Source organism: Strix aluco, chromosome 28 (assembly GCF_031877795.1).
Source record: "Strix aluco isolate bStrAlu1 chromosome 28, bStrAlu1.hap1, whole genome shotgun sequence".
NCBI classification, from domain to species: Eukaryota; Metazoa; Chordata; class Aves; order Strigiformes; family Strigidae; genus Strix; species Strix aluco.
Window position 1 is genome coordinate 5,097,540 of NC_133958.1, and position 17,992 is coordinate 5,115,531.

General features: G+C 43.6%; 1 protein-coding gene across 1 annotated transcript in view; it reads right to left on the minus strand.

Annotated features, from left to right (window-relative positions):
• Positions 1-17,992, minus strand: part of XPO7 (exportin 7) — a 48,808-nt gene that overhangs the window by 23,948 nt on the left and 6,868 nt on the right. The window contains exons 2-5 of the mRNA XM_074808197.1: positions 7,864-8,010; positions 6,085-6,178; positions 5,097-5,263; positions 2,917-3,009 (exon numbers count right to left, since the gene is read on the minus strand). Coding sequence (XP_074664298.1) covers positions 2,917-3,009; positions 5,097-5,263; positions 6,085-6,178; positions 7,864-8,010 — 501 coding nt within the window. The remainder of the gene's footprint in view (positions 1-2,916; positions 3,010-5,096; positions 5,264-6,084; positions 6,179-7,863; positions 8,011-17,992) is intronic.

Consider the following 17,992-nt stretch of genomic DNA (forward strand, 5'->3'; position numbering starts at 1 on the left):
AATCTCTTCCGGAGCAGGATCAACAGCAGTACTTTCAACAGCACTTAAGTCAGTTTAGAAACTTGAGCGCTGCTTTCTAAAGCGCTCCAAACTCCTAAGAGTTAAATCCTACCTGAAGCCGATGGGCAGACCCATGGTCAACTACTAGCAATTATAATTCCCCTCCTGAACCTGCACAGATGAGAAGAAAACTAGAAGGAGAGTTAACCGGTGACAGCCAGTTTAGACTTTGCTGTGTCTGTTATAAACTCCAGTTCTGGACCTCTCACCGTATCGGAATAAAAAGCTGACATGAGGCAAACAGACACATTATTGCTTTATACTGGATAACAAAATCTCCAACTTATTCAACCAATGTGTTCTAGCACGGGCCAGCCCAGGCGAACAGCAGCACAACTCATGTCCCTTCATAGACTATTTTCTAGGAAGAGGAGAAAAGTGAAGTGATACTTCACATCTTTGCCATTTATTTGAACACAGGCTGGAGAAATTCCACCTGCCCAGGATGAGTTCTCTGGTGGGCAGTCGGTTATCACAGCACATCTGGGATGGAGCCTTCCCACAGCCCAGTGCAGAGGCACACAACACGGACCCCCGTTTTCTTTACGCTTTTGTTACTATACCTGTGTTAACCTTAAATATGCACACACGTCACCCAGTACTGCAGGAACCAGTCACTCTGGACCTCACTTGAACGTTCTACCCTTTACAACAACCCCATGGAGGACACAAACGCTTTTGTCTCTTGTATTACAGGTGAGAAAGAGAAGCCCTGCATCACCCAGTAGCCAGCGGCAAATCAGAACTGGATCTAAACTTGCCAGGTGCTCTGACAACTGGATTATCACTCCTCAGCTCACAGTATTAGATTTCAGGGTCTTTAAGAAAACGAGCATTATTTACTCGTTCCACGGCTATTACAAATCTCATGTATTTCTGGCCTTGTGGCAAACGAGTATTTCCCTTTTCTTCATCGTGAGGTCATGTGGCTTAAATCAGTGAACTTCTACAATACGGTGGATACTCAGTACCTCCAGGCAAGTCTGTGCAGCACTCACGGGGTGAGAACTGATACTTCAAAATAGTTATTAGCACTCTGTTTTATTTGTACTGTGAGCTTTTGGAACAAAAGCTTTAGTAAACAGAACTCTAGGGAATTCAGCTCACATACAAGGTAGTTGGAAGTTTAAATAGTTATGAAAAAGAAAAGCCTGAAGAGAAGCCCCACAAGAGTTTTTTTAGGTGGGTTTTTTTGCTATGTACACGTACACGACCCCACTCTGATGAGTGGGCATGTTGGCAGATTTATTATTTTGCAAGTAATAGCAGTTTTAGACTTTCTAAGATGAGTCACTGAATCCAGCCCTGTGCAATTGCTGCCACAAAGCACATTTAGGAATGAGTAGTAAACTGTGGCAGATTTAATATCCAAGATCTCAGGAAGAGATTTTTTGATCAAAGTCTTTAACTTTGTTGCTTATTTTAGCTTCAACCTGTAGGGACTCTGGAACCGGGATAGGTGGCAGGTCCTGCGCTGACCTTTCTCAGAAGCTGCAGCCCCTGTACAAGGGTGCTGGTAGACACTGGTACTAATTTATAGAGGTAAACAGACTTGCTTTCATCCCTGATGCAAGGAAGTGAGGGAGCGGCCCTCTGCGGAGATGGAGTTAGGGTTGTACAAAGTCTGGGCAAGGAAATGGTAACAGCAACAAGACACGGCTCGGGAGTTCGGAGATCTGTGGGTTAGGATTTACTGATCAGGCCAGGCTTGAAGAATTAAAGCGAATTTAGGGTCTGCAGTGGCTGTAGAAGCCATTCAGATTACGGCGCAGGGCTGGGGAAGTTCAGACATGCTGAACTTCATCAGGTTCAGCAGAAGAAATTGGTGCTTTGACCTGGCCAGGACAAAACCTCCTCCACCATTCCCAGTTCTGAAAACAATTTGTAATCATCCTTTAAATCCCACTCAAGGATCTCTCTGTTCCAATGCCTGGATTAGTCATCATACCAGCAAAAATGAAAGGTTAGTTTTCTTAGTAAGAAGTTAAAATCAAAATAGTTACACCTGGTCCTCTTAGCAAAATTAAGAGACATTTATACACATGGCAACCCTCACGCTGTCTTAGGGCTGTGACGGTGCTACAGCAAAGTCTGACTGATTAGGAAAATGCTGTAAGCTTAGACAGCACCAAGTAAAGCCACTTGTCCCATCTTTCAACATAAATACTGAGAGGCAGCTCTGCAAACCAGCTAACTAACCCACCCGGAAAAGACTCACTGCTGCTGGCACGAGCGGGTGCTGTGCCGGAGCACCACGGACTCGGCGTGGCCAGTCCTCCCGCCAGTCACCCAGGGCCGGGGCTGCGTGGGGGACCCAGCACTCAGCCCCCATAAACCAGCAGAATTTGAGAACTACCTGCTGGGAACGCTATGGGATTTAGTACTGAACGAAAAGGACGCTTTAAAAATCTGCTCAATTTGGTAAATCCTCTTTGTTTCATCTCCCTGGTCAATACAGAGGAGGGCATGCTCCGTCCGCTTCTTGGCACAAGGATGCTGTAAGCTGAAACAACGCGCAGGGACTGACAACAGAAGGTGCTGGGGACGTCCTCACGCTCCGGGCTTTGTCCTCACTAGGTGGGCTTGGCTAGTTGCTTAGCATTGCTCTTTTCCTTTTTCATCTCAGAAGATTACATCAAAATATGAGAGAAGATGGAAGATGCCAGTGAAACAAAACAATTCCTCAGGACAGGAGGTTTCAGCATCTTACCACAACAGTAAGTGACTGCGTAAAAGTAACAAAAAAAGAAAAACACCCACCACACAACACCCCGACAAACCCAAACAAAAACCCCCAAACGATGCACAGACACACAGCAGGACACAACAATATGAATGAGAAAATTGGACACTTACTTCACTGAGGAAGGCTGTAGCACTTACTTGATTAATTTCATTAGTTAGTTGGGACAGGATTGTCACTCCTATGATGCAGTGCTCTACACTATCCTGGGGGAGGAAAGGGGGACAGGGAAAGCAGTTAGCAGTGCCAGGATGATTTCATTAAGCTTCACCATTACTCAAAGACCTTTCTGCTTGGAAGATTTCTAGACATGTTTGTCTAGAAATGCTTTATCTTTGTAGTACTGTGACTGGAAAAAAGCCCATAAGCAATACCGAGCAGAGAATTTTTAAGCACTTGATGTTGTAAACAATGCAAAGGGTTCTGAAGAGTTCAGTAACATGAGCTAATAAAAATAGGCACTTTTTATTTAATAGTTGAATCAACATCTTGGTGTTATGCCCTAACTCTGCAAAGACATATTTAGATTTACCCTTTTTAAATCAGTTTGCTTAATTTTAACAGAGGCTGTGGTTTTAAAACCACGTGGAAATTTCTGCAACGTTAGGATGAGCATTGAAGTTGCCAGATGAAAACTCTGGGAAATAAACTTTTTTTTTCCTTCCCCTTTTTAAACTACAGACCTTGAACAACATGAGTAGCAGCTGACCAAGTTTCTCCACACAAGCCTCCTGCCAAGAAGGACAGCCTATCTCCCAGTGAAGGGAGTCCATTCTTCACAGCCTGCTCAGCCTCTGGCTGCACTCGAGACTGCCAACAAGGGGCCAATTGTGAAATAAGTCTGTTACAGATACCTCTTCACTAGAAACGGTAATCCATTTATCAAATGATTTAAGAGAAACAACCTGTATTGTTCTTTTGCCCCAGTTTCTGTTCTGTAGCTAATAAATGATGTTTCCTTTCCTAGCTCCACCTCGCTTTGCACCTTCTGCACAAACTGCCCTGATCTCCAGCTTCGAAGACTGAACTCATCTGCAACAGAGAAATTCAAGCATATTTAGGCTTGGGACCATGGCTACTTTTCACTGGAGCCACCTCTTGATGACAGTCTCAGTATTTATGTGATAATATCTAGACAGAAGCCACTGGAAAACCTTGTTGAACCGTGTCCTTAAAAAAGTGCAGCCTCCTGTACACTGCAGCAGCCAGAAGAGGTGACTAGAGCAAACGGGAACAGACCATCCCAAACTGAACACAGTCAGTAGATATTCACACCGTTTAATTAGGCCCCTGATTACAAAGCACATGTTCCCCATGTCATGGGCTGGGAGAGTGAGGAATCTAGCTCTGATAATTTCAGCTAAGAGCACCTGCGAGCTATGTGGGACACAGCCCAGAAAGGAACATGATCTTTAAAATTACTCAACACCTTCTAGATCCTACTTCGCTGCAGACATCCATAAATGCCTAAAATAATAGTAGTTAGCCTCTTTTCTGCATGCCCACACTCTACCACTCCAGAACTGAAGCTTTGTACACGTTACATTTCCCTTTCCACACTGGGAAGAATTTCTGGTCATTTTGATATCTTCTACTGTCCTCCTCTGACTTTTGATTTTGGGACAAATTTCAGAGCAAATAAATCAGTATTCATAGTGTTACAGGATTTACTGATCTCTCTAGGAGGAAGTTTCAGTTTGGAGACTGCTGTTGATAAAAATGCAACTTTCTACCTATACAACCTTTTGGGTTGGGAATGAAACCCTATGCTGTGGTGACAGCACGTACATTTATGAAACAACAGTCAGGACTTCTAAAGAAAATTATGTTAACAATAACGTTTGTGCAGCTCGCTAGTTTTAAGCTACACTGTTATGATAACTCAGCTAAATATCAGACCTGAATTCCATAGATATAACACCCTTACAGTGAATGAAAGTAAGTCAAGCACAGCACATAGTTCCCTTGTAGACAATAAACCCATGTGTTTACCATTTTGCACTGATCAGCACGGTGTATTTAAGCTTGAGAGCTTGAAAGAATTGTGCAACTGGAACACGAGAAGACACGCCTTACCAGTTTCCAGAAATAAATCCCTGCCCCACCAAACTTTTAAATTATAAAAACTGACCTGTCCTGCCAGTTGTCAGCTGCTGAGCCTTGGTAGCCACTATTAAATCAAACGCACAGAGGAAAGACTGGACAGAGGATACCAAGGTGCAAAACGATGACTGAAAATGCCTGCACCTTCAAGCCCCACAAGGTGTGTATTCATCTTACAAAAAACTCTGACCTGTAAAAACCTTGTGACATCTGTGATCACGTTCCTGAAGACATATTCATCCTTCTGACAGTCAAACCAGCCCAACTTTGTGATCCTGGCATATAACTGGATTAGTGCTTGTGTGACAAACGTTGCCAACTTTGGCCTAGTGGCAAGGTAGTTGAGCACATAGTTCCCTGAAACACAGAGAAGAGCTGTATCTGTAGACAAAAACTCGGCAGATGGAACTGAGATGGTAACACTGACAGGAAAAAGCATCTTTTTGTAAGCTGTTTAAAAAAATAAAAGCAGCACAGTAGTGGGTTAGATACCAAAGCTGACCTTTTACTCGTGCCTTAAGCTGTGGAACAGATCTGGGAAGTGCCTAGAGACAGGTGAGAGTTCCCCCCCACAAGCCTAACTTGGGTTGTATCATCAGATGAAGCCCAACCCTCTGTAAGCACATGTAAAGAGCAAGAAAAGCTGAAAATATTTCAAGACCTTTCCTCAGGGATGATCATCTACCACATCATTTGTAAAAAAGAAAGCAGGCAATGGCATCCAGACTCCCTCCTTGCAGGAAAGGAAGTATCAGCCGTTCTCCAGGAAAGAGCACTGTGACAGGCTGACTGCTCCCTTAGGAAATACGCTAAATGATATCTCAGAGACCCATAAAGGATTTTCAGTTTTGAAAGCACATCCTCAGAAGAGGCAGGCACCACACATATTTTATACTCCAAAAGAAATTTATCAAATGCAACTGGTTTATTCACAAGATGACAGAGTTGTCATTCCCTTCCATCTGGAAAAAATTATTTAGCCTTGAACTCTGTTAGGTGACAATATAGGTGAAGATGCCATCTAAGAGAAATGTTTCTTTGTCTTTTGGGCATCCTATACCTTAGGATGCCCAAACTGTAAAGCACAGTAGCTTGCAGAAAACCTCCCACCATGGATGAAAGTCCATACGACAAACACTTGCATTAGTTTGGTTAGAAAAATTAAGTCTTGTACTTACGAATATCTATTCGTTGTTCCAATGGTAAAGGGTTGTTTGTGCGTGACACGAGTTTTGTAAGGCATGTAGCTGCCAGTAACTGGGAGTAGGATGACTGAAAAATAAAAAAAGGACAGACACAAATAGAAGTTTACTGCACACTTTAGAAGATGAAGCAGCAGTGCTGGATTTTTAGCTAATTGCTCTCTAGAAATTTGAGTTCAAAGCATTAATTGGTAAGTATAATATCCTACGTAGAATAAATGCTATGCTTTTATAGACATTAAAGTAGACCAAATACTTGAAGAAAGTGTTTAAGAAACAAAGGAAAAGCTTTTAAAGAGTGGAAGACATTGGACCCGCCCCTGAAGGCAGGAGTAAAACTGCAAACGTAGTCAGACTGCATGAAGTTACCTTCAACGCCGTGCCTGAAGACAACTGGCCCTCTGAGCCGCACAAGTATGTTACCATATGTTAAGAAGCACTTACAACTGCCACTTGATCACTAAATAGAGGTTCAAATTTATTTCTTACAGAACAGCACACAGTCCACCGAACTGTAATTAATTCAGGGATACAAACGACGGCCTTCAACCACCTAAAAACCCTGGCTGCACCCAATTCCATACATCCCAGCCAGGGAAATAACAAGCATTTTGCATGCCGGTTTCTGTAATATATAGTACTGTAGAAAGCTTAGTATCCAAGATGCAGGAAACATCTTTATTCCAAGATTCTCAAGGCCAGTCAGGTATAAAGTGAGTCAGATCCCAGACTGAACAAAAAACCCCACAACCCTCTGGCAAGGGTCAGAGAGGCAATGGATCACATGCAGAGAATGAAACTGGGCTGTAGGAACTTTCCTTAAAAAAAATAAAAGATGATGTATTTCTCCTCAAGTAAACCAGTTACTAGTTCCCATCAGAAGAGCTTCAAATCAGTTTGTTTTTAATTCACTGGACTTCGAGTTTAACAAAAAGTTAAATAATTGTGTAAGTTTGCTAAGCCTGTTAAGTATCACTCTTCTCCCCCTCCCTTCACCACCTCCTCCTGGAGGACTTATTCTTTACAACAGGCTGTTTAATGTTTCCTATTTTTGTGAACAAGGCTCCAATCTGATAGATATGAAAGCTAGATGCACATTCTGCCAAAAGTCTTATCTTTCAAGATCATGTGGCAAAGCCATTTTAAACGTTATTTGTGCTGATACAAAGTAAAAACCAAGCGGCCACTTCAAAAGAAGAAAGCTAAAAAAGTCAGGCAGGATTTAGTGCTAGTGTATTTCACATCCTTTCTGTAACACTAATTCTAAAGCACATGATCTAATTTTCCCTGTTTTAAACTGCTGGATTATTAAGACAACACTATAACAGGGGCAATTTTCCAAGGAAACATTCCAGAAGAAACACGGCTGGTTTTATCCCCTATGAAGCTCCGTGCCCACAGCATTTTCTCCCCAAAGCCTGCAGCGGCGGCAGTGAGTTCCCACAGTCTGTGAAACACCACTGCCATGATAATGTTTTCAACTTAAAGCTTGACATGTCTGCGTGGTAGCCTGCGAAGAATGCAGCGAGGCCCACAAGACATTAGAAATGACAACCGTTTGTAGTAACCACTGCAGCAGCATAATTAGCCATCAGCGCCAATGCTTTTTTTGGCATAGGCTGCCCACAAATTGAGATACGTGAGAGCATACTGGGTATGGAATATAAACACTGCATACCAGACCCTGCGGCTATTTCCCTTATCAATGCCCAAAATACCGAGATCTATTTTGGACAGCTATATTGTTTTACATACACTCCCTCTTTCTAGAAGAAGCTGGCACTTGCTCAGGCAGTCTGGACTGTTGGTGAACTCGACCAAGGCTTTCTCTGCCTGGAGCCGTGTCGCAGTGTCTGTGGTCTCATACAGCTGCTTGCACAGGTTCTCTAGCTGGGCTAGGCTCTGGAACACAGGAAAACAAATCAGTTAGAAACAAGGGGTTTTATTACCATTTAATTACACAGTTTAACCCAGGTTATACGTAGGTATACAGACACACATAGGTAACTTTACTGTTTGCGCAGAGGAAGGAAAACACTCAACTCATAGTTCATTCTTCCATCAACTAAATGCATTTAACCTACCAAGTTACCTGTACAGAAATTTCACAGCTACCTCTTCACACCTGACAAAGTACCACGTTCCCTCCCCACTTTCTCCCTTTTTTACCCAAACTCGCTCCCAGGGTCAGCACTCACCCAGCCTGAACGTACCGTACCACGTGGCTGATGAGGTCCAGAAAACCTCTTACATTTTGTGCTGTAATAGCCATAATCCTAACCGGCCCATTTCAAATAGCAAAAAACCACCCTCACATCTAGCTTTTATGTCCTACAGTGTCAAATCCCTCGCAAACTTAGTTTATATTCCCTTTGCAGGGCGCCGTAACAGACTTCAGCAGCTCAGGATGCTGGAAGGATCTCACGTTAAATCTTCTACACTACACATGCCAAAAATACCTAAAGCAGAACAGAGCAAATGAAGAATGGGATGGATGCCTTTGAGCAGTGTCTTTGTGAATGCGTTCGAAGGGAAATAAAACTACCAGGCAGATTCTGTGTGCTCAAACAACTGGAAAATATTTGCCATAAACTGTGATCCAGGCAGATGGTTTCCTCCAGTGAAATCTTAGGTGTCCTAGTTAAAAAGTGGCTTCACAGATGGATATAAATATTCCCCCAGGTTCTTACTGCTAGATTAATAAGCAGGTATTTTCAACTGCTTTAGGGCTACAATCTAAGTTTCCAGGGGTAAATCATTACAAGCATACCATAACTTTTGTGCATCTATAAAAAGGAAGAGAGCATCGGTCGCCTCATTTATTTTCGGAGGAGAGATTGTTATGCAAAAGCTGAGTTACCGACAGGGTCAGACGGCGGCTCCACGCACCACATCAGCACACAGCTGAACGCTTTCTTAGACACGAGCACAGCAATTCCACGCCAAAAACACACGGAAGATTTTGATGCTCTGTTGTCGAGATGATCATCAGATAAGACAGTGTTAGAAGAAATACAGAGAGGGACCCTCTGCAGAAATTCTACCTCGTACCATATTCCAGAGCTTTTTTTTTTAAATTTTATTTTAAATAACAACCTCATGAAAAACATTGCCCTGACAGCCTCACTACTTTAGAGAAATTAGAGAACTTTGCCAAGTGCCAGACAGCAGTTCAACATACAGTATTGTTTTTGAGAAAAGCAAAACCCAAAGACTTAAGCTCTGCACAGAAAATCCTCAAAAATCTAAGATGGATATAAACCATTATTAACCATAAACTGTTATAAACCATATTAACTCCCGTTAAGCATTTGTCAGCACCTGTCAGTTCTCATTACAAATCCACTTCCAGTTATTTAAAATCAGTTGGCAAAGTCTACATAGAAGAAGGTGCCTGTTTATGTGCATCATCTTCAGCCCAAGGACGAAACACCATTTTCTCTAAATTTCCAAAATCCTTGCCGCCATTTATCAATTTGAAAAGCTACCAGGACCATCCAGTCCACACGCGTACGATGGACTGAATCCTTGGGAAGTGGCTCAGCCCAGCTCCACCACCACAGGACAGTGAGGAATCGCAGCCCATGGTCCCACACCAACCCGATGAACAACGATCCAGAGAGCATAGCTTATGATTTTGAAAAAAAAAAAAAAAAAGAACTGAGTTTTAAAAAGTTTTACATCACCGTGCATTAATTCTTCGAGAAGCTCAGGAATGGGGTTTTCCCTACAGTTAGCTTTCTTCACACCTCTGAGAAACGCTAATTCCCTGCGACTTCTGTGACTCAGTGGCAATAACCAGGGCTCCTTTTGTGCGACACTCGCCATGACAAAACACCCTTGTTTGTGCACAGTGCGAGATCCGTGCCAGCCTTCTTGCAGATTACAGTTAGTTAACTCCCTCGGAGCCAGAGGAAACACACGAACTCCGGGACTCAAACAAAACAATGACAAAATGCCAACTGCACCAACCATGATGTGGCACACAAGGTCACCGTTAAATGCCCCATTAATGACACCGCGGTCATTAAAGCACAGTTTTACAGCAGAAAAAAAATAAATAAAAAAATCACACAGATGGAAAAGCTAGTCCAAATTATCCAGGAGTGTGAATCCAGCAACTCAGTGGGAAATAAAAGTGCACTCTATTCACGTTAGATTAAGCCAATCATCCACAGCAGGTTTTAAACATATTTTTAATATCACGTCTTTTATTGTGCAGTGTCAGCTGTCCCGAGTATCCCTGCCCAGACAACCCTGAAGTTAAAGTTCACTTGATGCTTCTTCCTCATGGTATCCCCAGATATGTGGCTGCAGAGGGATATGGAGAGGATTTTGGGGCACAACACCAAAGCCTACGAGGGCAACTCAAAGGGAGAGCTGATGTCCAAACTTGGGAGTTTTCATCCATTATTTCAAGTTTGTGAATGGTTATTTTTAAAATTTCATGTGCTCAAATACCCAAAAAACCACATTCATGATAAGCTGTCATCCGACCAAATACATTTCTCTGATGAAAAACCTTTTTGCATCAATTTATTGGTGAGACAACCCTAAAAATTCTTTCCTCCTCTTGCGCCTTAACTCGATTATCTGTCACACAGACAGGCAGAGCAGTTGAGCTGCCCTGACACCGCATTCTGGGTCTGCAACATTAAGTTTTCAGCATATTTTAATATTGCCATGATGAGGGCAGTGGAGTTCCCCTCCTCTCTGCCAACGGGGTAGAAATCAGGCAAGGCTTACTCCAGCACCCAGCTTTGAAAGTCAGAGATGTTTGGGTGTTAATGGTAGCAAGTAGGTGGGGATTATTTCACTACAGAGACCAGGCAATACCCACTCTTTCAACCAAGATAGAAAAAAAAAAACCAACATAGTGTAACGATTATGCAGGGCAAGAGCTCTGCATATTCTAGATAAGCAGTAAAGCATGAGACAGCAGAGTATTTGAAACGGGGAGACACTGGCATCCCGCGAGCGCTGCGGGCACGGGCTGCGTTACACCATGGACAGGAAAGGTACGCGGCCGGTGACCTGAGAAGAAAAATACCAACCCAGACAATTACAACTAACCAAAACCTGTGTTCATTGCTCCTTTGAGAAGGAACAGCTCCAAAAACTCTTAGCAAAAAGAAGAACCCAGAACCTAGGGAAGGCAAGGAGGCGTTGGTGAGGGCTCGGGAGACGCCGCAGAGGTTGGGATGGCTCTGCGGCCGCGGGGCAGCGGTCGGGAGGGCATTTTGGGAGGAAAACAGCTGAGTCACGGGAGACAGCCCCAAGTGTCAAACACCTCCTGCCTCAGCCCCTCCCAGCCTTCCGAATCGCTCTTATCTGCTCCTCACACGACGGCACTGAAATCCCAGGATTTTTCTACAGTTGCACATACCATGTTCTATTAGCCCGTACTAGTACACCCAAAGCACTTCATGAAGCAACAAAAACACCCCCACATGGTCCAATTTCTCTTATACATCGCACTACGAAGGCTAAATGACAACCCGAACCACTGGTCATCTCCCAGCTAGGAATACGTGACTTAAACACACACTGAAATGCCTAAACTGCTGCTAAATTTTTCACATAACCACCTCTCGACTCCAAGCTCAGCACAGACGATGATCACTTCACTTCTCCTCCTACACGCACACACATTTTCTTCCCCTTGACACCAAGATCCAAACAATGCCTATGCTTTTCCTTCCCATCAAGTGTGCCAATTAATGCCTATTAATGGAAATCTGTATCCTATCTCAGTGTTCTTCTAAATCCAGCTTCCAGGATGACATCTCGTTATGTCGCCGTCTCTAACTCTTAGAGTTTGGGTTGTTTTTTTTTTTTTTGCAAACAGAAGTTGAGTAAGCTTATGTCCCTAGGAAAAATAACCCAAACCAACATATTTTTGATCCATCTCCCCAAACTGAAGTTCAGCCTTACACTGCAAAGTACCAGAGGATAACGCAACACACCCTGCAATTGACTCCAACGCCACTGTTTTGTATGTGGCAGAAGTGTTTTTCAACAAGGGGAAGTGTATTTATCAGAAACCAGCAAACGTGACAGATGATTAGTAAAAATTCCACTCGCTTCCCCCCCCCCCAAACATGCTCCAAGGGAAGTTTTGCTGCAGACCAACATCCTACAGAGAGTGGGGGGCTCCTTCCCACCGGTGAAGCTCTCTCCACTGTGGGCTGCAGAGTCCTGAGCAGGAACTGCCAATCCCTCAGCCTCATACGAACTCTGCATCATGCTATTGCTTATTTCTTTAATAATATCAAACACTGAGAAGAAATGAGTTTTCCTCCATATACGGCAGCCCCTTTGTATGATCTTGGCCTCAGATGTTTGTCCACTGAGAGCAGCTGTGGAGCTCAAAATGTGGGAAAAAACCCCAACTTATCAATCTCATTTATACTACAAGCTACAAATAAAACTCGTCATTGTTCAGTGTTTTCCCCATGGTGAAGATAAACAATGTGTGATCATCTTTAAAATGATAAATACTACAAGGAAAGTAACAGCTACCTAAAAGGAGTCCCCGGGGGATGGCTGGGGAATTGATCTTATATTACACGGTTGCTTAAGCAACGCTCTTTACATCCAAGGGCTGCAATAAGCTCTAGGCAGGTTTAGTTCAATAGAGTTTGACTTTGCCATGCTGACAGTTCCCATTTCAGAAAATTGAGGAAACGCACGCTGTGCTCGGCGTACTCAAGATGGCAGAGCCAGAAAGTAAGCAGGAGCGCACACAGCCAGCCCCCATCGCTCGGGGGGAGCGGGCAAGCAATAACCCCACAGATTCAGACATCTAAAATGGAATATTTGGCTTAACAAGATCAATCCAAACTTTTCTGCTGCCTGGTGGTTCTTGTCCTGAAGGATGTGCATTGCTGTAAATCCTCCAGGCACACATTGTTTCCAAGACACTCCTTCCTCCTGCCTTATGGTTACTGACTCCCTGAGCCAGAGATCCTGCAACATGTTTAATACAGTTATTTTTGTCCCAAGCACATTCATCCATTTTAATATCCCCCAACTGATTCCCCCATATGTTATAATCAAAGTCAGACTTCGCAAGCGCCGGGCAACCGCAGGGCAGACAATGAGATGTTTCCATCCCCGCTCACTACGAGCGTGCAACAGGCCCCACAAGTTACCTGCGTACCTCCAGGACATGACACCTCAGAGGTGGGAAGAGACCATCATCTCTTTTTCCTTTCCCTTGAACGTTTTCTCTCTAAGGAAGACCGATTTCTACATTTGTCAGTAAACCCCCAGAGCACACGGTGTTCAAGCAATGCGAGAGGCAGGGCACGCTCCTCCAACGCTGCACCCAGAGCCTTGCCTTCGGTGCTGTGCTGGCACAGCGTGTCTCGGCTTCTGCTCTTCAAAGCTGCAGGCAATAGCTAGCTTTTCTCAACTGCTTGTCGACTTCACGGCAAAACAGGGAGGAAGAGGAGGCAACATGCAGTCAGGGCTCCGAAACACTGCTTTTTAACAAATGCAACCGTGCAATGAAGATGCATCGCAGCAGTCAAAGGGCCCTGGTGTTTTAAGTGACTGAGGCTCAGAGAATGCCTCAGGTCACTTGATGAATGTCAGGTATTTCAACCAAAAATAAAAAAGCTTTTAAGCTGAGCGATGCAACTATTAACTGCCAAGGACCAGGATGATGCACTCCGTAAGCACTCATAGCTGTAAAAGTCAAGGTCTCATGGCTCATCACCCTTATTTGTTAAGAGAATCTGAACAACAAATTGCCCATTTCCATTTACCCTACTAATAACAGAGAAAGCAAACCTACCTACACCCTTCCAGCACATCTCAAAATTATTTATTGCAGTAGTATTTTCAGGCATCTCCCCGCATCTCTCGGGGAAGCAATAAAGAGCTCTCATTTCTTTCTCCAGGATGAACGTTCGTGTCTTCACACCCAGATGGAAGAGGGCTTCCTTCAGGATTCAGCCCTGCCGTTTTACCGCCCAACGCTCTGGAGCAACTCCACACCCCGCCCCACAGAAACGCTTCGAATTAACACTAACACTTCCCATTACTTAGTACTGACAATGTACAACCTTGGGTGTTACACAGGGCAGGTTCTATCCCCAAGAGCTCAAAGAGGAGGAACATGATACCCTTGAGTGGGTGGTGAAACTGTTGAGAAACTCTTCAATATTCTAGTTGGGTGCAAATAAACACTAGTGCATCATTTTATCAGGGTTTAGCTCTATAAGGACAGCCACTTATTTAGCTATCTGCTAAAAAATGAGGGAAAAGACAAGGCAATGTTTGGCTTTCCAACACAGGGCATGTTTTAAGGTGAGTGGTCTTGAAGCTAATTATACCTCAGCGGCCAGGGGCACTGAGAACAGATCGAGGGCTAAAACCACCAAAAGAAACCTCTACATTTCTGCATCATCAGGACTTGCAGACTCCATGTGCAGATACCAACAGACATGAAATAAATTAAGAGGAGGTTTGACAATGCATCAGATTTTTTTTTTTTTTTTTAAAGAACAGAACAGATGCAGCAAAAATGGGAATCATCCCTGCTTTCAGCGCTGGCCAGCTGGCAGCGTTCATGTCACCTTGACCGTGTTCTGCGCTTGCACTTTTTTCATGCAGCACCAAGTCTGATATAATGCACAACTCGAACTGCTAATTGGAAGGTCTGATTTCTATGGAAAAACAGCCACGTATCTACTATCTTCTCTGAACACTACATGTAATTGTGCAGCGTTACTCACTTGAATGCATAATTCAGTTAGAAGAGGAGGTTTGTTATAGAACAAATGGGAAAAGTAAAACAACAACAGAGATATGATGGCCCAAGGCACCCACATTCTGAGGTCATCAGGAATTACACCACTGATGAAGGAAAAAGTGGGCAGGCCAGGAAGATGCACATGGCTTTGAATTATGGCAGCTATTTCTTGCATGGGAAGTCTGCCAGTCATACTTGAGGAAAGGTGAAGTTGAAAAAAATCCACTTGTTTTATTTAAAAAAAAAAAGAAAAAAATCTTTGTTAGCTACTTTCTGGAACAATAAATCATGTGCTGTTTTGAAGAAACTGCTTCTATGCCATGACTGATTTCTACTAAACTTAAGACAACAGGGAATGGGTGAATTACTGAATTCTACCCCAAGAAAGGCCTCTCTCTCGGTGGGAGGACTCAGCGGGGCCCTAGGCAAGGACAGCAGCACAACTGGCCTGGTAACTGCAGCAAGCAGGTACTCCTCCACTTCTGAGGATAAAAAAGAGAGGCTGGAGCAGCACCAACACCTCTGCTACAATGGGAGAATGAGTCACTCCTGTTTTTCTTTACCTTTTTATTTATATGCCACAGCTAATATTCCACTTCAGCAACCGTACGCTTCTAACCTCTCTTTTTCAGAGCTGAACGTTTCTTGTGCATCTGAGGGCTTTTCATTTGGCAAAGGTTGGCCATTTCCTAACGAGCAGCAACCAGGAAATTAAGAAACAGCAAGCCCAACACACACACGGGACCAACGCAGCGCTCAGTAGACAAGAGATGGGAAAGCTGCAACCATTTGGATGAGCTAAACCTCTCAGAATTTCTTCTACCTGTTGATAACAATTACAGGACGTATTATAAAGAGAAAGGAGTCCTGCCATGCAAATCAGCGTCCCCCATTTCAGTAATGTGGGCACGTGGGCCAGGTAGGTACCAAGGTCACTGCATTTCCCATAGTAGACAGAAATGTTTTTCATATTATTAGGATTATCAGTACAACCCAAATATCCCTAGGTGTGAACACAATTCTAGAGAACAGATAGACTCAGACTTTGGGTATTTAGTCTGAAAGACACCTCTGACACCTAAGATGGTTATTTTGGAAGGGGACAGCCTATGTTTTGTGTCTCAGAACTAGAAAATCAGGCACCAGAGTTCTTTGCCTGTGCAGGTCTGTAAGGTACGGACAGATTCAAAGCACTGCTGCACACGATGTGAGCAGGAGCTGGAGCTATGAAGGCTCTTCTCTAAAGGGTACTGTGAGCATTGTGGGGGATTATTTTTGATTTATTTAGATAGCAGGATAACCGCTGCGGGGTGCCACTTTGGAGCACTCCACAAAAAGCAGTAACACACCTTCTATTCTTCTGATAGTTTTAACTGAGTAATATTTTTTTCTTGGAAGTCTAAGAAGAACAGCTCATTTAGAAAATTATCTGAATGAACTGAAAATTGCTTTTGAGGTCACTGATCCCCCTGCTTGCTTTACATTTTGTTAAGAGGCAGGGGAAAAAAAAAAAGTCTTCAGCATTGCCTCATCCCACCAGATTCAGGATGCGGAACAGAAGGTGAGGAGTCTCACGGCAGATACCAGAGCCTAGGGAGGAAAACCACGGCAGCTGCACTGCTGGGCAAGCTAACTGCAGTGAAGCAAGGTGGCTTGCAGATTTCTGGGTCTCATCTTCTCCAACAGAGATAAAGAAAACATTCAGGGCCTTGGCTTTGCAGAACAAGCCACCTTCAGGTGCAACAATCAATACCACGCATCCAGGCACTGCGAGCAGTAAGCGATTTACCAAAAAACCCCAACAACTCAAAACCAGGCCCCACACACCGACAGGTCTGCGCCAGGCCTACAGCACGTGAATTTGTTTGAGACACAAAGCTGTGCTCCAAGATGATGGTTGAGAAGAAAACAGAAGCCTTCCAAATGCCCCGCAAACTCTTGGAGGCACCTCTGATCATATAAAATATTAAAGTTACCATGGGACTGCTCAAACTCACCATCCAGAACCAGCAAAATAATCCAAGCACTGCAAATCATCTTCAACTTATTGGTTAAACTACTGTCGGCTACGACATTAGGAAGTGCTAGAAGAGAAGCAACAGAATTAGTACTTTCCAGTACAAAGTCCTTGGACTATAACTCCTGTAATCACTGTGTTCACAAACACGCTGAACTGGTGATACAAGGGCACAGAGTTTTTAAACAGGAATTCAACCAAAACACTTCGATGATACAGCAGTAACACCCCTGTCCACTGGGAATACAGTAAACAGAGAACAATTAAGTCAGAATGATGGGCTGTGGAACAAGCCACGTAAAAGGTGCATTCAGGAACCACACATGACAGAAAATGCCACTGCAGGACAGACATAAATCCTTTGTGGATCTAGAGTTGTGAGTCCACAGGGTGTATGGATGCAAAGCTCATTTTACTGGCAACAGATAAAAAGAATGGAAACAACTTAAAGATGATCCTGAAGTGGAGATATTTAGCAGAAAAATGGAGGCTATTTCTTTTACAAACTGATCTTACAACAGGAGAAAACACATAGTCTGCTGGTAATCCTGCTACAAGATAAAGTGACTGAAAGATGTATTTCTCAGCTAAGAGGAACCTTTGTGATGATCTTACCTCATCTGTGATCAGATTTGTTGGATGTTAGACAGACAGGAGCAAGAAGGCTTGCCTGAGCTGCAGAAAATAGTATGTCAGCTGGGACAGGAATTCTGACCCATTCCTTGAAATAGCAGGAGTCCTCACTGCTGAGACCACAAAGGCTAAAAGGTGTTAAAATGTTCAAATTCCCAGATCGCCTGGTTTTGTGGATCTGACTCCTCAGTCCCACCAGATTCAGCGCAAGTTAAGCTCTCTCCCTCCCAATATATCCTCCCACCTCGAGAGACATGACTCCAGAGCTACAAACCAACCCAGACAAGACGTTAAAGCCTCTTTGCCATTGCTGAGTTAAGGCCAGAGCCCGTTTCACTATAAACAGAGATAGGATGTTAATGAGCAGCACAGAAACATCCATGAAATGCTTCACAACCTCCGTGCCTTACACATCATTTTAATATCCTTAAACCGGCGTTATTTTAAATCCTACAGTTAGAAGGAAAAAGGCA